Source organism: Protomyctophum bolini (genome assembly GCF_963924005.1).
Source record: "Protomyctophum bolini genome assembly, chromosome: 20".
NCBI classification, from domain to species: domain Eukaryota; kingdom Metazoa; phylum Chordata; class Actinopteri; order Myctophiformes; family Myctophidae; genus Protomyctophum; species Protomyctophum bolini.
In genome coordinates, this window is record NC_137881.1 from 5,008,575 (window position 1) to 5,032,703 (window position 24,129).

The 24,129-nt window shown below is 43.3% G+C and overlaps 1 protein-coding gene across 3 annotated transcripts in view; it reads right to left on the bottom strand.

Moving 5' to 3' along the window:
• Window positions 1–2,452: 2,452 nt before the first annotated feature.
• The window catches only part of dhx15 (DEAH (Asp-Glu-Ala-His) box helicase 15), a 61,580-nt gene continuing 39,903 nt past the window's right edge, over window positions 2,453–24,129 (bottom strand). For 2 of the 3 annotated variants that reach the window (XM_080792466.1, XM_080792464.1), the window contains exons 9-14: window positions 22,937–23,045; window positions 15,614–15,805; window positions 10,171–10,293; window positions 9,343–9,572; window positions 4,723–4,892; window positions 2,453–3,884 (exon numbers count right to left, since the gene is read on the bottom strand). In XM_080792466.1, coding sequence (XP_080648592.1) covers window positions 3,767–3,884; window positions 4,723–4,892; window positions 9,343–9,572; window positions 10,171–10,293; window positions 15,614–15,805; window positions 22,937–23,045 — 942 coding nt within the window. In that variant the 3' untranslated portion in view covers window positions 2,453–3,766. The remainder of the gene's footprint in view (window positions 3,885–4,722; window positions 4,893–9,342; window positions 9,573–10,170; window positions 10,294–15,613; window positions 15,806–22,936; window positions 23,046–24,129) is intronic. The other variant, XM_080792465.1, reaches the window with a different exon arrangement.

Consider the following 24,129-nt stretch of genomic DNA (forward strand, 5'->3'; position numbering starts at 1 on the left):
ACATGCCTTAACCCATTTTGACATGAGATCAGATTCTAAATGATGTCTTCTACATCGTGACAGTTTTCTGAAAAAGCTATGTTTCTATTGTCAGTCGTTCTTTCGATTTTTCTGGCCAGGGGGGAGGCAGTTTAGAGACCAGGATTACTGCATGTTTTTGTGAGGGTACCTACCCTATAGGACAGGTGTTTTCGATTAATCTACAGTAGACGACGTTACATGACGATTGATGGAACGTTTGAAAGTGAAATATCCCTTTTAATATAGGCATCTTATAAAACGATCATCAGTGAATCTCTTAGCTACTGTATATATACTGTACACCAACATTGTCCTTGTGAAGTAAAATTCGATCATGTATAAAGATTTCCATTCGGCCACAGACATGCCCACAAGCAGCCCCGTTTGTCAATACGGGGGATGATGTGATCCTGATTGTCGTGTTTGGGATGACTTTGCCGATGAACACTTTGCATCGACCGACCGGCGCAACGGCACCTGATTATCAACGCTTATAAAGACGGACAGAAATGACACGCCGTCAATAGATTTGTCTTATTCGTTTTAACCCGTTCTGACCTGAGATCAGGTTCTAAAAAATGTCTTCTACAACCCGACGGTTTTCTGGTTAAAGCTATGTTTCTAAATAGCAGACCTACAAGTTCATAGCGCGCCACTCGGTGGCGTGCTATGAGCTTGTAGATCTGCTATTTTTCAATAGCTAAAGCATAACATAATGCTAACATCAAAAGGGGTTCCCGCACAAAATGGATTAATGTTCTGCTCCTCTATATGCTTAGCACGATAGCATGGAAACATAGCATATTTCACATTGAATTTCTTCTGTGACATTCCTACTTAAATTCTAAATTGTGCCGAGGACCTGAATGGAAACAAGCCTGCAAGGACTTTTTTCCCCGGTACCATCCATTTAGACATAAAGGAGAATTCCATGCTAGAAGGCTTTCTTACCTTTATTTGTAGTTGACGGCTGTGGCTCAGGAGGTGTAGAGCAGGTCGTCCAATGATCCATGGGTCGGCGGTTCGAATCCCGGCTCCTCCTGTTCACACGTCGAAGTGTCCATGGGCAAGACACTGAACCCTACATTGCCTCCAATGAGTCGGTCAGTGTGAGCTCGCCACCGTCGGTGTGTGAATGTGGGAAGTGAGGACGCTGGCGTCGACTGTTCGCCGCTTCACCTCCCAATGTATGAATGAATGACCAAAGAGTTCCACGTGTTATTTTGTGCAAAAGTGCATTATTGGCTATTTCCCCTAATATAAGCCCTTGGGTTTTTGTGCTAATTTGCTTATTTCCATCGAAATGTGCCGCTTGGGATACTATTTACATTATGAAGAGAGGATACATTCAATTCAATTCATTGGGGGCTTATGGTAGGGGAAATGGCCAATAATGCACTTTTGCACAAAATAACACCTGGACCTCTTTGGTGGGGACGTAACAACTACACAAATAAAGGGTAAGAAATCCTTCTAGCCATCAATGGGATAGTTCCAGCCATAGGAGCAATGTGTGGAACTATAGCCCATAGGGCACCCACTTTGCGGTGAGATCAGAGTGTGTCGCTACTCTCCTACTCTACACTCTAGTCTGGGCTGTGCAACAGTGACACTTGGTGAACAAACACTATAGAATGCTATTTTCGTGCTTGGACAGACACTTACCCACCCAGGCAGGGACACACATAGCAGTCTATGGACAGATTCCGTAACGGGTCTCATGGTCGCAGCCTACATATTTCCTGTAGGCGGAGACGACACATCTGCAGTTTCCCCGCACCTCCTTCTACTACAGTGAGGGGAAAAGTGACTGATGTTAGTCTGCTTCAAACGTTACTCTTTTACCTGCTTTTTACTAAGTAACATTACAAAGATGCCCAGAACATCGGGATGAACCTGTGTAGTTTATGGCTGCTCCAACAGTAGTGGCAACATTAAATAATAATAAAAAAAATCGGAATGTCAAAATATCTACCGCGGTGGCTGAGACCAGAGCCATAGAGAAATGGTTGAGACAAAGCAGTGAAAGGTCCGGAAAGATACATAACGTCAGTCTTACCCAATACCCGATCTGCTGTTTTAGGAACACAAGGCTGCTGTACTTTATGCATCATACTAAGCATTAAAGTATGAGTATAACCCTAAGATACGGAATCGGTCCATAGGAGTGGTTGCACCACTCAAAAAACCCGAAACTACGAAATTAGTCTGGTCTCACCCCCACCCCCCCCCCCCCCCCCCTTCAACAACCAGGGAAGAGATTACGATTTGGCACATTTAACTTCATGACATGAATCATGATCTCACTGCGAGATGAACACATGCAAGGGAATGTACAGTAACTATAAGAGACATACTGTACTCGGTGTACTGTACAGCAATACAATTCTAAAGCCTATAGGGAAAAAAATAGGCATGTTTTTATTACAAAGGCAGTTTAATGTAATTTCAAATGGTTGACAGAGAAATCTGACCAATGACCAACATCTCAAAAAATGCATACAAAATAATTAACATCCAATCACACTCACAGCTCTCCCCCTGCTTGGACTTCAAGCAATTATAAGCCTAACGACGTGAACAATTAAACTGACGTGATAAGCGAGGTTTAATTATTACAGATAATTTTTGCTCTTCAAATTAGCATATTAACATTTTCACAAGAGGAATGTTGATATCTACATTGAAATGGTCGCGCTTTACACAGACATGGTGAGCATTAATCACGTTCCTGATGGCGTCCTTCACACGGTGCTCACTAGGGGTGCAACGATATTATAGTCCGACTGCCCATCGAAGAATCCGTTTTAATTTCAAGAATCAAAGTGTGTATCGATATGTAAAACAGCAACATATCGTTATCGTTTGACTTCGTATGCAATGCAAATAATCTGTATCGAATTGTTTTGCAATGCATCGATTGTATCAATACTAAGTACGTTTATTTATCAATTAAAAAAAAAAAGAATGAGGTTAAATTACTTTTCCGTGCAATATCGCTACACTTGGTCTATTGATAAAAGTGTGTATTCTCTGTGTTCGTGTCAAGGTGTGGGTTTTGTCCATAATGTGTTCAAATATAATGTCCATGTATTTGCCAGAGAATCACCGTTTACTTATTTATATAACCTGCACTATCCACATGTTTCACACGGATTTAATTTAGTTAAATTAATATCGTCAACCATTTATCATATCGCATCACCCCTACTTCACACACACACACACACACACACACACACACACACACACACACACACACACCTTAGTCTCACACAAAAATGACAAAGACATGGTCCTTAATGGTAACAGGAGACAAGATCTCAGCAGTCGTTATGAAAATAATACAATACAGAGTGAGACAAAAATATAATTCAAAAATGAAAAACAATAAATCAAAGAGTGCTCAGGATGAAGAGTTTCAAGATTCAACTTTGTACAGAGGATGACGACGCTGTTTTTTAGTACCCTAATCTATACACTAATCATGTACAGTATAGCGTAGGGTACTGTTTTAGTACCCTACCCTATGCAGGGTGCATACTTAGTTCAGACTAGTCATTGGTTAGACATGGGTTAAGGTTAGGTTTAGGTGTGCTGCCCCGTGGGAGGTTAGGTTTAGGGTGAGGGTTTGAGATAGGTTGTAGTTGTAGGACTAATAATGACTGGTCTAACCAATGACTAGTCTAAACCACATACTGTCTAAACTAAGTACTGCACCCTCCTATACACTAATCATGTTGTTTTAGTACTGAGAGTATTCCTTGGTTGAGAACTTGGCGATGATGCGTTCCAGCTGTCTCTTTGCCTCACACTGAGGGAAGTTACCCATCTCATAGTACTGAGGAGCCACTTTGATCAGCCTGAGGGAAGGAGAGGAGAGGAGGGAAGACAAGACATCATTTAGTCTTAAAAGTGTGTGTATTTGTACATGGTAGAACATTCTTCTGGCTTCATGCAGTAACAGGCCCACCATATCTAACAAATTAACACAAACATACGTGGTAAATAAATGGTAAATGTTGCATTTATATAGCGCCTTTAACCAAGGCGCTTTACAGAGATTGTGCATCAATTCACCCATTCACACACACACACAAATTAATACACCGGTGGCGGCGGAAACCATGCAAGGCACCAACCAGCAGCACATCAGGAGCAATTAGGGGTAGTGATGCACAGAATATTCCTCTGCAGAAAATATTCAGCAGAAAATGGCTAAAAATGCATTCTCAGCCTATTTGGTTTCGGAATAGTGTATGCAATTAATGCATTCAAAAGAGCTCAATAAATGTATTATGGACACATAATAGTGATTATTATTTAAATTAAGTTTTGCCACAATCATGTCTTTTGCCATAAATCAGGTAGCTTTAAGATACGGCCATGACAGCAATGGCAGTTAAAAACATATATATAACATTAATCATATTTGGCTATTCGGTAATCTGTTTTCGGGCCAAATGTTTCCTAATATTCGGTTTCGGCCAAGAATTTCCCTTTCGGTGCATCCCTAATTAAGGGGTTCAGTGTCTTGCTCAAGGACACTTCGACCGACACTAACTCTGGAGGAGCCCACAGGGTTCGAACTAGCAACCTTGCGGTTGCCATCCAGCCACTCTAGAAGTACGAATAAGCACAAGCAGCAAATCCTTAGTCCCTCCGGCCAACGATAGTATTTGATTCGACAGAAGGACTCACCACTCCGGCTTGATGTCGGTGCAGGTCCGGATGTAGTTCTTGGTGGTGAGGACGAACTCGTTGTAGAGGACCCACTCGGGCTTGTGGTCCAGAACCGTGGAGGGGTGGAGCTGGACCACCTGGTTGTCCTTCACCGTCAGGTAGTGACCCGTACGCTCCAGGTGGGCGATCTGCAGCACAGGGTGAGAGAGAAGAGAGATCAAAGGTCAGTCTGTGATTATGTGTAGTGCTAAAAACAAACATGTCCGTTACGTGTCATTATGTATCCCACCGCAGTTCTAGGAAAGCCCTGCTGTGATTGGCCAGTAGTCGTTGTGATTGACAGTTCTCATTTTTGCGACCAGTCATTAGTCCTACAACTACAACCTATCTCAAACCCTCACCCTAAACCTAACCTCCCACGGGGCAGCACACCTAAACCTAACCTTAACCCATGTCTGACCAATGACAAGTCTAAGTATGCACCCCCCTAAACCTAACCTTAACCCATGTCTAACCAATGACTAGTCTAAACTAAGTATGCACGCCCATAAACCTAACCTTAACCCATGTCTAACCAATGACTAGTCTAAACTAAGTATGCACCCCCCTAAACCTAACCTGAATGGCCTAACCTCAGTAAAACGATGCCTTCCCGGGAGCCAATCAGACACGGGATTTATTTATAATCACGCATCTGTTACATCAGTGGTTCCCAAACCATTTCATGTAAAGGACCCCTAAATAGACATTTATTAGCCCGCAGACCCCCATTTGAAAATATATGCCAGGTGACTCTAAGCAGTGATTAGAGTCCATAATCTGAATTTTCGTTTTTTTCCAGGAATGTTTCATTTCATGTCTAAACCAGAAATGTAAACCAGAAATGTGTCACACACACCAAGACTGCAGTTCAAATATTTATGTATTTATAACATCACCGCTAATCACCTCATATCACACCCGGTGGGTAATAATCACAGATTGGGGACTGTGTAATAAAGTCTCTGTTATAGCAATCAATAATGTGACTAGCAATTACATCTCAAAATATACATATATACAAAGCAAACCAATTATAGGAAAAAGGAACCTACATTCAGTCACACTCCACACTGATGAAGGCTGGATAGCTGAAACGTTTGTCCGCATTTGTTCAAATATGAAATAAACTATTTGAACTGCAGTCTTGGTGTGTGGCGACCCACTACCTTTATTTAGATACGTTTTGAACGGGTAGCGCACCTACAGTCAGGAATGGTCATGTGTGACAGGGGCCAGCAAAAAGGGCCTCAACTCGATTTTTACAGATTATTACAGATTATTTAAGTACAGAATGTAAGCTTTCATATGATGTATCATTCAATGAAATTGGACAATAATTGAAGGAGATATAACCATTTTAAAATGATTGGGGCCTTTCGCGGTGGTCATATGAAGATTAAACCAGAAATGTCCCAACTACAACAGTGTGGATGATTTCATACAAGGCTACTACCATCAAGGTTAATTCCACATCCATTCCACTCCCAGTTTATTAATGACGACGGGGGAGTGACTAGCCTTTGTCATAGATTACTTTAACAACCTTGCAGTGGGTATTCTAATTAAATTGACCCCCCAACAACAACCACTAATGGTGCCGAGCCAAGAGACTACTTTCTAGACCCGAGACAATGAGGACATAAAACTTGTTTTCAGCCGGCCACTGAGAGGTGATTTTTCGTCTGTTTCTTTGCAGAACATTGCTTAAGCAGACAGGGGCTGTTGTGATTAAACGGGGCAATCAGTCTCAATAAAGACCTTTCCAAACAAAGATGCAGAAGCTCAAATGCCCCGAAAACCCCAAACATGAGACGCAAATTTGTCACCGAGATAAAGGTTAATGTTGACAAATATTTAAATATTAATGCCGTAATTCAAGTTGTCAGGTTGGCTTGTTTCAGGTTACGCCACAGAAAATGGGTTCTTGCAAAATGCCATTTATTTCCTCTGAGTGGGTAGCAAATTGACTTGATTTTCTTCTTATGTTTAACCCATTTTGTGCGGGAACCCCTTTTGGTGTTTTAAACATTGTTATAATCTAGCTATTGAAAAATAGCAGATCTACAAGCTCATAGCGTGCCACCGAGTGGCGCGCTAGGAGCTTGTAGGTCTGCTATTTTTGAAAAATCGTTAAAATATTTATTTCAGAAAACTGGAGGATTTAGAAGATTTTTTTTTTATTTTGAGGTCAGGCCTAAATGGGTTAAATGCAACCAACTGTGCACGTGTGTGTGTGTGTGTGTGTGTGTGTGTGTGTGTGTGTGTGTGTGTATGTATGTGCATGAGCCCACACATTAGAGAGGGGGGGCCCATCCATTATAATGAACATCTCACTGTGACTTTTTATTAGTACTAGAGCGCAAATAACTTTGTACACAATGGAGAAACATAAATTCACCACATTATCCTAACAAGATCCTTTTGTGTGAAATGGATGGAGTTTAAACCAGGCCAAACACTTAGATGGGTGAGCATGACAAACGTACCAAAAGTGTAGTTGGAAATAAAATGCATTTCTTCTCCATACTCTCCAAGATAATAAGATATAGATTACCAACTTTGCATCTAACCACATATATCAATACAGTAAAAACATGGGGGGAAACCTGATGAAAAAAGTTTTATAATCAGGTTCAACTCTTTACAAATGTGACCAGATTTGACTCAGCCAGGTAGACTCTTCACATACTAGAGCATGTCTGAAATAAATATCAGAGCAGAAATATGAAATAAATGTTTAAACATGTAGCTAGGTGTAATGTTAGAGTCCACAGAAGACATGTAAATATTAAATAAATGCTTAAACATGTATCTAGGTGTAATGTTAGAGACCACAGAAGACATGTAAATATGAAATAAATGCTTAAACGTGTAGCTAGGTGTAATGTTAGAGACCACAGAAGTGAACCTTTTCAAGCCTGTTTTCTCAACTCTCTGCAAGACATTACTCTATAAGCCGTATCTCCAAAACTGGTGGGTCAAACTGAACAACCAATATGTCAATTTGAAGCTATGATTCCCTGCTTTCACATGACATGACAAAACGAAAATTCAACAGTGGCGGCCATTTTGTGGTTCCACCAATCCAAAGCCCATTCATTTCCCCCCATAAGAGATTTCCAAAACAATATTTATATAAATTATTTTAAGCCAAGAGCTGGATAGACCTGCCCTATTATAGGAAATATGATTATGTGCATCACATCTGAGCAGTACTTTGTCCCCCTGACACTTTCTCAAAGGTTACGTGACTTTAGATTAAGAACAATCAATTTCAATTCCATTTCTTTTAATCAGCCTTTCCAGAGAGCTGCAAATGAATACTGTACTGCATAATATAGAGAAATATGTGCTTTGGTGAGCAAAACACCTTCACTTAACCCATTCTGACGATTCCCCTGGTTCGCGGAAGTAATTTCTCTATGGAGAATAACATGGGGTGATCTTAATATCGTCTACTATAAGCGTTGTGGTCCAAAAATAAACAAGCTGTCTCGGCGTTATTGTTAGGGAGGTGTCTCTGTATCGTTTGCAACAGTCAGTCACTCATATATGATACAGTCTGCTTCTAGCGAAAATCTAACTAATTCAGCAGCAGTAACATTAGCGTTTTCTCTCAGTCAGTTGATTCTTCATATCCATATGAGTGAAGCGGGTCTGGGTGACATGTTTATTCTTCAAACACAGTTGTTATATGAGGCGATCTAAAATCGCCTCAATGGGGATTTCAATGCAACTAAACAAATACATGAACCTGGGGACTGACGCCCTCTACTGAAAGTGACGTCAGACTTCGGTGCTCTATAGCTATTGAAAAATAGCAGATATACAAGCCCATAGCACTGCAGAGTTGACCCGCTACGAGCTTGTAGATCTGCCATTCTTTTGAAAAATCGTGAAAATGTAGTGCAAATCTTTAAATATATATTCTTTCAGAGCGAACGTTTTTTTTTAACTCAAATCTTTGCTTCTGAGGGGAACAACATCTTTTCAGATGGGAGGGTCGGCGGCCAAATACATATCAATTCTGGGGGTCCTTGACATGAAATATTGAGCACCACTGATACAGAAAACTGTCAGAATGTAGAAGACATTTGTGACCGGGGACAGTAGTTTGATATACAAGGGGGCCATGGTCATTTTTCATATATATATTATATATATATATATATATATATATATATATATATATTCTATACATTATGAAACTGCACACTGTAACCTTTCATATGATGTATTGCTCATTGAAATTGGGGGGGAAATGAAGAAGATATGACCATTTGAAACTTGTTGAACCAGAAATCGCCAAATTAGAGAATTCCCCCTTCAAAGATTTCAGCAATGATCTGTGACTTTAGGGGGCGCTGTTTTCCCTTCATTCCTCCATTAGCCAACCAGCAGTGTTGCCGTGTCTGCTTATTATAATTAGTTGGCCTTGTTTCTAAAGAAAAAGAATGCATAGGCCTACTGTACCAATTTTATAATAATTTATAACCTGTTAATAAAGAATCGTCCTCAGGTCTAAATGGGTTAAATGCTACTCTAACGTCCCACTGACCTGCATGAAGAACCCAGTGACCAGCGCCCCCTACTGACCTGCATGAAGAACCCAGTGACCAGCGCTCCTCTACTGACCTGCATGAAGAACCCGGTGACCAGCGCGCGGCGGATGTTGATGTAATAGTCGCGGCTGTTGAACTCGGTGCTGCGCCGCGGCAGGCTGAAGCGGTCCATGATTCTGGACAGCTGGCTGCGGACGTTGTCCGCCGACATCAGAGACCGGTAGTTGACGAAGTTGTCGTAGCACCACTGAGTGGACTCGTGGTCTGGTGGTGAGACAGACAGAGGAACAGAGTTATAGAACCACTGAGTGGACTCGTGGTCTGGTGGTGAGACAGAGAGCACAGAGTTATAGAACCACTGAGTGGACTCGTGGTCTGGTGGTGAGACAGAGAGGACAGAGTTATAGCACCACCTAGTGGACCCGTGGTCTGGTGGTGAGACAGAGAGGACATAATTGGGTTCAGTTATTTAAAAAAGAATATGAAATGGCACACAAATTTCTATTTTAGCCATAGTCATAGTTTTCATTTAGTTTTTGTCACATTTTAGTCACTTGGAATTTCTTAGTGTTAGTCTAGTTAGTCGACTAAAATGTATTTTGGCGGGCCTTGATGCCGTCGTAACGACTGTTTTTACACTTTGCAGCATGCAACAAAGTGTAAAATGACGTATACTGGATCTCTTTAGTCCATTCCTAACATTTTAGTCTAGTTTTTATTTGTTGACAAAATTGTCAGTATATTTAGTCATTCATTTTCGTTTAGTTTTCGTCAGCGGAAAAAGTATCGTATTGATACTTTTACTTAAGCACACCACTGCACATGTATTTTCTTTATCACGTTGGGGGGGGGGTTCACGTACTTTGTTTGAAGGCGTGGTAGACGTTGAGGAGCGTCAGGTGGTCCCCGTCGATGTGGGCGAACCTCATCTTGGACTCGTCGGCCGCCTTCTTAGCCTCCGTGGGCCGGACAAAGCACTGTGGGACTAAACAAGGTTGGTATGGGCCCCAACACAGCCGCCCATAGGGATGAGTCAAGGCATTCCCACAGAGGAGGAACAACTGGCCTCAGGTCAGTCACGACACACTGAGGCCCATAGGGATGAGTCAAGGCATTCCCACAGAGGAGGAACAACTGGCCTCAGGTCAGTCACGACACACTGAGGCCCATAGGGATGAGTCAAGGCATTCCCACAGAGGAGGAACAACTGGCCTCAGGTCAGTCACGACACACTGAGGCACAGAGAGAGCACACACACCGGCCCACAAGGCACTGTGCGTGGCCGAGGGTGGGTGGGTGTTGGAAGAGGGATGGATGGAGGAGGAGGAGGAGGACCAGGGCAGGGGCAGTGAAGCCAATAGTGTCTGATAAGTAAGTAAGTAGCCTTGCCGAGCCATGAGGCCCATAGCAGGGCAGAAGTCTCGCCTCGTTGTCTGGGCCAGCCAATGGCCAGCTGGGCCCAAACGGATCTAGAAAGATGGCGATTGGAACTGACAGGCTTCGTCTTACGTCCATATCAGACCCGGAGAACGCTTTGTCCATGTTTCTTTTTTTTTTTACAGTCTATGAGGAGGATGTCCCAAGAGGAAGGAGACAAGAGTCACTGACCACACGGACGGGAATAGATCTGTAAGACCTTCTGTTGTGTTCACTGGGAAAGGTCACTTAGTTATGAGGTACAGGTTGTGGTCATCTGCTGCTGGTAAACCCAGGGATAGACTTTATAAATGGCCTGGGTTTTACTAGCAACCAACAGTAAGACACCCCTCCTCCCCAAAGCCTAACCCTGACCCTTATAAATCTGAAAACAAAAAGATGGGTCGGTCTTTCTCTGTAGCTGCACCTACACTTTGGAACAATCTATCACTCCATATCAAGGCACCCTGGAGATTTATAAATCCAACTTGAAAACACACCTTTTCAGTCTGGCTTTTATAATACAGTGTGAAGTTATTGTTGTTGTCACTGTTTTTGTTATTTTGTTCGCTTGGCTCTGTTTTTATGATTGTATTACATGTTCTACTATTGCACTGTGGATAAGACTACGGTCTACCTGTTGTTCTCTGGAAAGCACTTTGGGTCAATTAACTGCTGTCGTTTTTAAATGTGCTACGTAAATAAAATTGCCTTGACTTGACTAACCTCACAGGAAGCCACGCACGGGAGCCACGGGTGATTTTTTAACGGAGTTAGAACTACTTCCCTCTGGTAGACGGTACAAAGTACCAAAAGCTAACCGTAACATTTAATTAAGGCACTAAATGATACCATGTCTCACTAGATTTGTTGTTGTTTTTCCAGTGTATTTGCCACTGTTTGTTGTCCTGCACTTTTTTGCCATGAGAAAATAATTGTGTAAAGTGTTGTTGCTGTTGTTGTAACTGTTTGTTTTTTACTGTTGAGACGAAGACAAATTTCCACACGTGGACAATAAATTAAACTAACTAATTAACCTGCAGCACAGGTGATTTTTAACCTGCAGCATGGAGTTTGTCTGACTAATGGCAGTAGGACTGTTGGTATGTCTAACCAACCCCGCATTTTAGACACAACTTCCACTTCTTTTTTTTAAAACAAATTAAAAAAAGAACTAACCCCAACACCTAAATTCAGATTATTTTCCTATTGTACTGCTGTTCTGTTAATGATTTTGTGGAATTGTCATCGCGTTCTGTAGAGCCCATCATCATGAGGGTCAATTCTTGACCGTTATTTATCGATTCAAAAGTAATGTTCCAGGGCCAGTAGCTACAATGGCCTTTTGGTGTTTCAAAGCATTATGTTATACTTTAGCCATTGAACAATAGGAGATCTACAAGCTCATAGCACGGCACCAAATGCCGCGCTACGAGCTTGTAGGTTTGCTATTTTTGAAAAACCATGAAAATATGGCACAAATATTTGAATGTATTCTTTCAGAGCGAACGTTGTTAACTTAAAATCTTTGCTTCTGCGTGGGGTCCTGGAATAACATATTTTCAGATGGGGGTCGGCGGCCAAATACAGATAATCTTTGGGGTCCTCTTTGACATGAATTATTGAGAACCACAGATATAGAAACATTACGGTTTTTCAGATTTAGAAGACATATTTAGAATCTGATCTCAGGTCAAAAGGGGTTAATGTCTACCCCTGAGATCTAGGAGGCCCTTCTCTCTGCTGTAAGAGCACTGGGCAAAGGCAGTAAAGCAAAAAAAAAGCTATCTTAGTTTTGCTAGACTCTGATGAGTCATCATCGCAAACTATTAGTCCTGAGGATTTCATGCTACATTATGCAATATTTTAAAGCCAAACAGCAGCGTTTCATCAGAGGCTAAATCATGCCGAGGGGACTGTAGTTCTTCTGAACGCACTAGTAGAAAACATATCAGCCCATCTTCTCCTGATCTAACCCATCCTGGGCTGTAGATTTACATTCATCAGTAGTGTAGAGAAGCACCCAAACAACGTGGGTGGAGCGTGAACGCTCTCCAGTGCAGCTTTAACTACTAAACTTTACTGCATACTTGACTCATACTTGTTATGTTATGTAATTGGCCACCGACCATCTGACCATCTGAAAATATGTTATTCCAGGAACCCAGAAGCAAAGACTTCAGTTAAAAACGAAAAATTATATTTGTGGTGGCACATTTACACGATTTTTCTAAAATAGCAGACCTAAAAAGCTCTATGAGCTTTGTAGATCTGATATTTTTCCAATAGCTAATTATAACATAATGTTTAAAACACCAAAAGGGTGTGTTTTGAGATACGTCTGTCTGTTTCTTTTCTACTGTTGGGAAATATCCCTGAAGAGTTTCTATCACATGATACATATTTAATCAAGATCCTCTTAGCATCAAGTAAAAAAGCAATCACACGACGCTGGTACCAACAGGACCCACCAACGAAAGATCAATGGATGGACATTATTGAGGAACTGTATGCTATGGAAAAACTAACATTCATACTGAGACTACAAGAGGATAAATTATATAAAAAGTGGAAAAAGTGGAATCTCTTCTCTCAGCCTAGCGATATTGCAATAGAATTTCATTGAATGTTTATTGTAATATGAAAAATGCAGCCTTTTTTTTCTTTTTCTTTCCCGTATTGTCTTGTTAGTTGAGTTTTTGTTTGTGTCTGTTCTTCCTTCAATAAAAATTAAGTGAAAAAAAAAAAAAAAAAAACACCAAAAGGGGTTCCCGCCACAAAATGGGTTAATGGGGTATTATGGTATGGCAAAAACTGTGGAGTAGACCCCCATCCCTTCCCTGTCCCACACAACTTTTCTCCGAACCATCCCCAAAACGTCAAAACAAACATCTTTAGATCGTGGCTGCTTTTAATGGTTATTTATCGAGCCCCCGTGCTCCGTGGCGGCTGTGGGACATGCTTGGCTGTGCGTCTTGCTGCTGACGCCGTAACGAACTCAGCAGAAAAGGAAAAAAAACCCTTCTCTTCCTTCCTGACACACCTGTTCTAAGAGCACACGCCATGTCAGAAACAGCTAGTTAACCCATTTAGGCCTGACGTCGAAAAAATAAAAAATGTCTTCTAACTTCTTACAGTTTTCTGAAGGATGTTTCTGTATCGGTGGTGGTCCATATTTCATGTCAAGAACCCCAAAAATGATATGTAATTGGCCACCGATCCCCATCTGAAAATATGTTGTTCCAGGGACCCCTCAGAAGCAAAGACTTGAGTTAAAAACGTTTGTTCTGAAAAAATATATTCCATATTTGAGGCACATTTTCACGATTTTTCAAAAATAGCAGACCTGCAAGCTCGTAGCGCGCCACTCGGTGGCGCGCTATGAGCTTGTAGATCTGCTATTTTTCAATAGCTAAATTATAACATAATGTTTAAAACACCAAAAGGGGGTTCCCGACCAAAATGGGTTAAGTCCATTTTCACAGAGCTCCGCTCCGCGCCTCACTAACTCCGCTTCACGTGTTGTCAGATTCATCTCGACGGGCAGCAGCAGCATTCTTGCTTTGGCAAGGCTAAAGTGCAATTACTGCTGCGGCACATTGGTGCTGTTCGCACTATACCTATTAACCCATTCTGGCCGGGAGAACCCCCTTTTGGTTGTTTTAAAGCATTATGTTATGCTTTAGCTATTGAAAAATAGCAGATCTACAAGCTCGTAGCGCGCCACTCGGTGGCGCGCTACGAGCCTGTAGGTCTGCTATTTTTGAAAAATCGTGAAAATGTGGCACAAATCATTGAATATATATTTTTTCAGAGCCAACGTTTTTAACTCAAATCTTTGCTTCTGGGGAGGTGGTCCCTGGAACAACATATTTTCAGATGGGGGGGTCGGCGGCCAATTACATATATTTTTGGGGGTCCTTGATATGAAAACCTTTTAGAACGATTGACACAGAAACATGGGGTTTTTCAGAAAACTGTCAGGATTTAGAAAGCATTTGTAGAATCGTCTTCAGGTCTAAATGGGTTAATTTGCTGTGGACACACTTTTTGTCCCCGCCTGACAAATATTAACCGACACCCTCCAGGTTCTCTCCCTCTCTCTCCTCCTCTCTCTCGCTAAGACTGCATCAAGTTGAGCTCAGTAAAGTTCCCATTAGCCTCTGACCGTGCTGGAATTTAATTTCTGTGGTGTGACTTGCTTTAAAGGACTGTTTAAACGATGACACTTCAATACGGGGGCCAAGTTAACAGCCAAGTTAACATTTCGCAGGAAACGCAAGAAACCACCTAACTTTGTACCTTGGACTGTACATTATAGGCCATGTGTGATGAGTCCTCATTTTCCCACCAGTCCAATTCGTTTGTGACCCACGTTTGGTAAATGGTGCATTTATATAGCAGCCTTTATCCAAGGCGCTTTACATAGATTGTGCATTACATTCACCCATTCATTCACACACACATTCATACACCGATGGCAGTGGAAACCATGCAAGGCACCAACCTGCACATCAGGAGCAATTTGGGGTTCAGTATCTTGCTCAAGGACACTTCAACACTAACTCTGGGGGAGCCCACAGGGTTCGAACTGGCGACCTTGCGGTTTACCATCCGGCCACTCTACCCACTGAGCCACCGCCGCCCCTTGATTGTTTAAGACAATAGCAGTCGACCTCAGACAACGCAACGACATGACATTGTAGCATCCACAGGGCACAAGGAAATCTACGGATAAAAGGACCTTTTTCAGAAACATTGGGGTCATTTCGTAGAGCGAAAAAGGATTATGAGCAACAACAGCAAATCGGGGGACATTTCTTCTAGTGAAGCTCAAACACCAACCTGCCCACAAGGGGGCGCTGTCCCTGTCCGTCCCGAAGCATTACCTGACAACATGGCGGTGATGGAGAGGATCTCGTTGGAGCAGTTGAACTCGCAGCTGGCGATGACCATCTTGGCCAGCTGGGGGTCCAGGGGGAACTCGGCCATCATGGAGCCCAGCTCGGTGAGGTCCCCGTCGTCGTTGAGGGCCGCCAGGTAGTTGAGGAGCTCCAGCGCCCGCATCAGGGTCTCTGGGGCTGGAGGGAGGGAGGGAGGGAGGGAGGAAGGGAGGGAGGGAGGGAGGAACAGTCAGAACTGAAGCCTCACTCCCAATCTTCCGCCGTAGTCTGAAAACCCACCTTTTCAGACTCCACCATGGCCCGTAGCACTTACCCCACCCCCTTAGATAGTACTTTTTGTAGACTGACACCAGACAATTATGTGCGTATGCGTTTACTGCGCGCGTACAGTGCGTTTGGATAGGACCAATATATGTCAATGATACCAGCTACACCAGACGCACGGATACGGCGGGCTATCCTACTGCGTGCTCTAAAAATAGATCTGGTGTAGCCGGGGGATTTCGCACGCATACTTTGTGCGCGCAGTGCGTTTACGTCAAACGCACACATGCCCGGTGTAGCTTGGCCGTTAGGCCTCACTCACACCTTGACGTCTAGATGTAAACAAAGGGTAAGTGTCATGGCCGCCCCAATGCATTTACAATGGAAGTCACATGGTTTGACACAACATTTGTGTTGTACGGCTTTCGGCTGTGTTTCGATAGCACTTCATAGTACATATGTATAGCATAGTATAAATGTATACCGGTAGTTTCATTATATAGATAATATTCCACTGTTACGTTCTTAGCTTACGCATGTTTCATGATAACTACTTTTCATGTATGTGATGTATTGCCATGCTTTTTGTTCTTGCTTAATGTATTGTCTGCACCAGCACGTAACTCACACGGGGAGGCGTGAGTTGTGGGACCGTTTTAGGACAGGTCAAGAACACACAAACCTGAGGTGAATCAAAGTAGGGAGGCTCTCGGGGTGTGTGTGTGTGTGTGTGTGTGTGTGTGTGTGTGCGTGTGCGTGCGCGCAGAGTGACTTAGTAGTCAGGGTGGTGTGGCTCATTTTTCATCCTCCGCTCTGCCGATTCAAAACAACTCTAATGCAATTACAGGGGAACCCTCCACTTAATGCGCAACACACAAAAGGCTTCCATCGTTTGGTTAAAAGATGTTTTTTTCCTCTAGATGCAATTATTGACCTTTGGCTCTGCTGAGCTGAAGCCTAATGACCAGTTGCATGTTAACTGAAAATTAGCTCCCAGCTTTGGCAAAAAAAGGTATTTGTTTTTGCCTTCATTCCTCTCATGTGGGGCGCCGGCCAGGGTGGTCTCCAACGCCAAAAAAAGAAAAGAAAATCCATTTCACACACAGCAAGGAGAGATATTTTCTTATGATGAAAAAAATATCGATCTGGGACATCTAGGAGGTACTTTTTATACAAAGTGAGTGCCAGCCAAGCGGCATTTATCCCAATGTGGGCGGGAAACCCCTTTTGGTGTTGGCATTATGTTATGTTAGCATTGTTAGCATTATGTTATACTTTAGCTATTGAAAAAATAGCAGAACTACAAGCTCATAGCGAGTGGCCCGCTACGAACTTGTAGGTCTGCTATTTTTTTGAAAATCGAAGAACGACTGACATAGAACCATAGCTTTTTCAGAAAACTGTCAGAATGTAGAAGACATTTATAGAAGCGTTCCCAGGTCAAAATGGGTTATTTACTACACTAAAGGCTGGATATGCAGGTGAGAATGTGAGTTCCACGCACTGTTAGCATGATGAAGCAGTGGGGAAATACAATCTATACACAACGCACCTCATCAGAACGGAGATATTGACTGCCTCCGTGCCGCTGGAATCCCGATATATTAACCAAGGGCCAGATCAATGGAATGCAAAGGCTAAAGGTGCATTAAACCACATTGGCTCTGAAATGTACTTCTCCTGGAAAATGTCACATCGGCAAATGAATCCCAACCAGCCAAGTCCTCCCGGTAAATGGTACCGATTTATTTTTGGTTCGTTCGTACATTTGGTTAGTTATAGCTTAGCTAGAGACACTTCTGTGCTTTATATATATCGAGCCCAAGAGGCTTGAGGTATATAAACCAAAGACCAAGGCCCAGTGTTTGAACATTCCAAGGTAAGAAGAGAGCCGGGAATTCAAGGTTCTTCATTAAGATCAATGAATCGGCTCAAATGAAAGAAGACCGGAAGCCAATGACATTCATGGCGGGTTATCTTTGATCGTCGATAAGAAGGCGAGCCTCTAAATCAGAGAACAAAAGGATCCTGTCACAATAGAGACACATTGGGCTGATTTAACCCATTCTGACCGGGAACCCATTTTGGTGTTAGCATCATGTTATGCTTTAGCTATTGAAAAATAGCAGATCTACAAGCTCATAGCGCGCCACCGAGTGGCGCGCTACGAGCTTGTAGGTCTGCTATTTTTGAAAAATCGAAGAACGACTGACATTTTTTTAGAATCTGATCTCAGGTCAGAATGGGTTAATCAGACCAGTGTGTGTCCAGTGGAAACCTCGTATGAATCTGATCTCAGGTCAGAATGGGTTAAGACCGCTGGGATTCCATAACCTGATAACCAGCCAGCCAGCAGCATCCTTACGAGAGGAAGCAAAGCCAATAATGAGGATATAAAGGAAACTCAGCTCCTAACCTAGACCAATGCATGTTGACGTTCTAATTAATCCATTCTGGACGGGAACCCCTTTTTGGTGTTTGAAGCATTATGCTATACTTTTAGCTGTTGAAAAATAGCAGATCTACAAGCTACGAGCTTGTAGATCTGCTAGTAGGTCTGCTAGTTTTGAAAAGTCGTGAAAATGTGGTGGAAATCTTTGAATATATATTTCAGAGCAAACGTTTTTAACTCAAATATTTGGTTCTGGGGGATGGTCCCTGGGAACAACATATTTTGAGATGGGGGGTCCGTGGCCCAATAGAGATAATTCTGGGGGTCCTTGACATGATAAAGGTTGAGCACCACTGACACAGAAACATGGGTTTTTCAGAAAAATGTTAGGATTTAGAAACCTTTTTTAATCGCCATCAGTCCAAAATGGGTTAACTGAGCCCAGTGTCTGCTGTGGTGGGTATAGGCGCAGAAGAACATCAATATATCTGGCATGTTAACAGGCCATTTGGCATTCTTTAAATACTATACAAATATAAAACAATCCAATCCCAACTCCACCATTTCTCCCCTCCAGGAGAGGTGCAGTTCTCCTATACTAAGCAGCCATTGTCCATTCACTCAAAAGAGGTGTTCCTTTCACGGCGTGCCAAATTGATCGACTCTTTAACTAGCCCATTCTGGACGGGAACCCCCTTTTGGTGTTAGCATTATGCTACGCTTTAGCTATTGAAAAATAGCAGATCTACAAGCTCATAGCGTGCCACTCGGTGGCGCGCTATGAGCTTGTAGATCTGCCTATTTTTTTTAAATCCAAGAATGACATAGAAACATAGCTTTTTCAGAAAACTGTCAGGATGTAGAAGACATTTTTTTTAGAATCTGATCTCAGGTCAGAATGGGCTAGATGCCCCTGAAGGTGGACGTGTGGAAAGCGCGTAGCCTTTTCATTCCTTTATGTCCAATCAGAGCCAGCTTCCCTTCCAGCCCAGTAACTATTTAGTAGCTTCTTGGTGGAAGTATCTCTCTGTAGGATGACTTACAGCGCCTCTGGGAGACCCAGACGTTGCTCCATGTGAGCAAATTAACCCGTTTCCACCTGAATGGCTTCTAAAATTCTGATAGTTTTCTGAAATACCTCATGTTTCTGTGTGTCAGTGGTGCTTAAACATTTTCATGTCAAGTACCCCCAAGAATAAGAAGTACAGTAAAGTATCTGTAATTGGCCGCAGACCCCCATCTGAAAATATGTAGTTCCAGTGACCTCCTCTCCCAGAAGCAAAGATTTGAGTAAAAAACGTTCGCCCTGAAAGAATATATATATTCAAAGATTCGCACCACATTTTCACGATTTAAAAAAAATTGCAGATCTACAAGCTCATAGCGCTGCACTCGGTGCCTCGCTATGAGCTTGTAGATCTGCTATTTTTCAATAGCTAAAGTATAACATAATGCTTTAAAACACCAAAAAGGGGGTTCCCGACCAAAATGGGTTAAGTTGTAATCATCCACCTTTTTTTCTTCCCCTTAATCACCATGACCTGTATTGGTATTGGCCAATACAAGTGTGTGTGTGTGGGGGGGTGGTAGCGATGTGGAAGGGGGGGGGGTGTGTGTGTGGGGGGGGGGGGGGGGGGGGGGGGGGGGGGGGGGAGTGGTAGCGATGTGGGAGGGGTGGGGGTGTGTGTGGGGGGGGGGGGGGGGGGGTCAGTCACGTTTCACTGGAGGAATATAAAGGGAAGGCAATAGCCGCGGTGATAGCGCCTGCTATTGATGTAACCAATTTCATTGTCAAAATGGCGTTTGCCACAGCGGATGGGGAGAGATGGGTTTAATCTCAGAGGTGAGATGAAAACTATATTACGGACAGAAAAAGGAGTGGAGTGGAGGAGGGGGAGGTTAAGCCATTCTGGGCGGGAACCACCTTTAGGTGTTTTATTTAAGCATTATGTCATGCTTTAGCTGTTGAAAAATAGCAGATCTACAAGCTGGTAGAGCGGCACCATGTGCTAGGTCTGCTATTTTTTGAAAAATCTGGAAAATGTGGCGCAAATCTTTGAATATATATTCTTTCAGAGCGAACGTTTTTTAACTCTTTGCTTCTGGGGGGGGGGGGGGGGGTCCCTGGAACAACATATTTTCAGATGGGGGTCGGTAGCCAATTACACACATTTTGAAATATTGAGCACCACTGATACAGAAACATGAGGTAGTTCAGAAAACTGGCAGAACGTGAAGACATTTTTTTTTTTACATTTTTCGACACCGTCCTAAATGGGTTAAGACTGGAAAAGGAAGGACTGAAGGGAGGCTATAGGAAGGAGGGGGAGGAAGAGTAGCTAAACCCATGGCGTGCTAGACGGCGTGCTAGACTAGACGGTGCTACAGCTGTGTCTGTCTGTCTGTGTGTGACTTTGGGAAAGGAGACAGAGCACCCTATGCTTCTTGGCCAGGCTCCAGCCCGGTGCAGATGAACAGGGAATAACCCATTTTCGGCGGGAACCCCTTTTAGCATTATGTTATGCTTTAGCTATTGAAAAATAGCAGATCTACAAGCTCATAGCGCGCCACCGAGTGGCGCGCTACGAGCTTGTAGGTCTGCTATTTTTTTTTAATTCGAAGAACGACTGACATATAAACATAGCTTTTTCCAGGATTTTTTCAGGATGTATAGAAGACATTTTTAGAATCTGATCTCAGGTCAGAATGGAATAAAGGGAGTGAATGTGACAAGAAGAAGGAGAAGATGTACATACATCGACCGACTGGCCAGAAGAAGAAGTGACTCCCTGCTACAACTTACAGACTTTCATCCCCGCTGTGTAAGAAAGCAGCAATATAGACTGAACCGAAAAGTGTATATATATATATATATATATATATATATATATATATATATATATGCGTGGCTGCGTGCGTGTTTGGTGAAATAAGAACCCTGTGCTGCGTTGTCTTCATCTTTCACTGCCATTATCATCAAGTCCCTTAACCCATTTTGGCCTGACGTAGACATTTTTTTAAAATGTCTTCTAAATCCAGTTTTCTTAAATACCTCATGTTTCTGTATCAGTGGTGCTCAATATTTCATGTCAAGGACCGCGAAAATTCTAATAGTAATCGACCACCGAGCCCCCATCTGAAAATATGTTATTCCAGGAACCCCCTCAGAAGCAAAAGATTTAAGTTAAAAACATTCGCTGTCAAATAATATATATTCAAAGATTTGTGACGCATTTTCACGATTTTTCAAAAATAGCAGACCTACAAGTTCATAGCACGGCACTCACGCTATGAGCTTGTAAATCTGCTATTTTTCAACAGCTAAAGTACAACCTAAAGCTTTAATTAAAACAGCAAAAAGGGGTTCCCGGCCCAGAATGGGTTAACATTCGGTATGCAGTGTTTGCTGTATGCCAACATCATTTTATCTTCACTCATGCATTTTTCTCCAGCTCCCTGGTGACATCCCAGCGGACCCACATTTGATATTATTCATCAAACAACTACAGTACGGTTGAATGAGGGATTTGTAGACTTCACAGCGCCGCCTTGTAACGGCAAGACTGCATTTTTATTCATAAAGGAGAGAGAGACACCATTATCCAAACCAAGGCTAGCAATGTTTAAAGTTGGTGTTTTTTGCTTAAACCAGTCTGGGCGGGAGAACGCCTTTTGGTGTTAGCATTACGTTATGCTTTAGCTATTGAAAAATAGCAGATCTACAAGCTCGTAGCGCGCCACCGAGTGGCGCGCTACGAGCTTGTAGGTCTGCTATTTTTGAAAAATGGAAGAGCGACTGGCATAGAAACATAGGCTTTTTCAGAAAACTGTCAGGATGTAGAAGACATTTTTTAGAATCTGATCTCAGGTCAAAATGGGTTAATTCAAATTAACGGTATCTCTCCTGGGATCCAGTTCAAAGAAGTCTTTGGTTTTTTAGTATCAGGGGAGAGAATACTCACAAATGTGAAAAACTAAATTGCATCTGTTAGTTTTTAAGCTGAACTCTCGTACTGGAACATATGGGGTTCTTAACACAATCAGCGGCTGGGATTTCTTTCAAAATAGAAGCTCGGGGTGTTGGGAAGATATAGCTGCTTTTACTCTGAAGGAAAATAAAAGGCTACACCACCAGGGCTAAATGGTTTAAGCAGTAGAACCTCACGTATTCTGCTAGTCTTGATCCCATTCTAATAACTCTTCTAATAATCTTTCAAAGATGACAGAAATCAATCTTAGCGATTGAGAACTAACGCGTCTTAGTCTCGTTTAATCCAGCGTGATCTTAATGAAGAGATCTTAATCAACAAGAGTTATTGTGGAAAGTGTGGACTTTGCATGTTCTCCACGTGTCCCGTAGGGTAGCAACTACCTCCCCCTGGCCAGCCGGGGGCGCCTGATGGAGGGGAAAGGAACTGGTCGGAAATAACGTGTTCCTTCCACACGCTACGTCCAACCAGGGAAACTCCCCCCTGTCAGGTGAAAAGAAGCAGCTTGGACTCCTCATGCATAGAAGGAAGCATGAGGTCAGTCTGCTGCTCTCCCCAGGTTGGCAGAGGAAGTGTAGCGCCCCCAGGATTACATTCGATAATTGGCACAGAGTGAAAAAACTGCGTTGCAAAATCGTGGGAAAAAAGTTAAGGAAAGCCCACCTGGAGGGTCCATGAAGTCAAAGTGCACCAGGTCATCTATGCCCAGTTTCTTGAGCTGCAGAACCACCGAGCCCAGGTTGGACCTCAGGATCTCTGGGTACGTGTTGTCCTGGTGTTGGGGGGGGGAGATAAGAGGAGGGGGAGGAGGGGGAGATGGTAAATGGTGCATTCATATAGAGCTTTTATCCAAGGCCATTCAAAGGAGTCAGCTGAGGTGGTTCGGGCATCTGGTTAGGATGCCTCTCGGGCGCCTCCCTAGGGACAGACCAAGGATCACGTCCCACTGGGAGGAGACCCCCGGGGGGCAGACCAAGGACCACGTCCCACTGGGAGGAGACCCCGGGGCAGAACCAAGGCGCAGTTGGAGGAAACACATCGACTCACTGGCCTTGGAACGTCTCTGAATCCACCAGGAGGAAGTCACTAATGTTGCTCTGGAGAGGGAAGTCTGGAGCTCTCTGGTGGAGCTGTTGCCCCCGCGACCCGACTACGGATAAGCGGTTGAAGATGGATGGATGAATTACATTCACCCATTCGCACACACACATTCACACACCGATGGCGGCGGAAACCATGCAAGCACATCAGGAGCAATTAGGGGTTCAGTGTCTTGCTCAAGGACACTTTGACACTAACTCTGGGGGAGCCCACAGGGTTCGAACCATGGCGACCTTGCGGTTATACCATCCGGCCACTCTACCCACTGAGCCACCGCCCGCCGCCCCCGGGTGAAGGGAGGGGGGGGAACGACCCGGGGAGGGAACAAATCAAAATGAATTAGTCAGAGAGCCCATTATCTCCTCAGGTGTCACTCACGTTAACGCGAACACAGACAGGGGAAGTCTAGGGCGTTTGAAGGGCTATTTAACTCGCTTAAAAAAAGATCCCCATTGCCATTCAGCGTGACATGAAAAAATTAGCCTGTTAAAAAGCGTAGGACCTGGCTGCCACAGGTTCATTTGTCACAGGGTGTCTAGTGTTGCCGTGCAGGTTATGAGAAAGGGGCCGTGTGTGTGTGTGGCCGTGTGTGTGTGTGTGTGTGGCCGTGTGTGTGTGTGTGGCCGTGTGTGTGTGTGTGTGCGTGTGTGTGTGTGTGTGTGTGTGTGTGTGTGTGGCTGGCTGGGCAGTGTGTGTGTGGGGGAACCGGAGCACTCAGGAACACTACAGTCACTCAGCTGAATTACAGCTTGTGG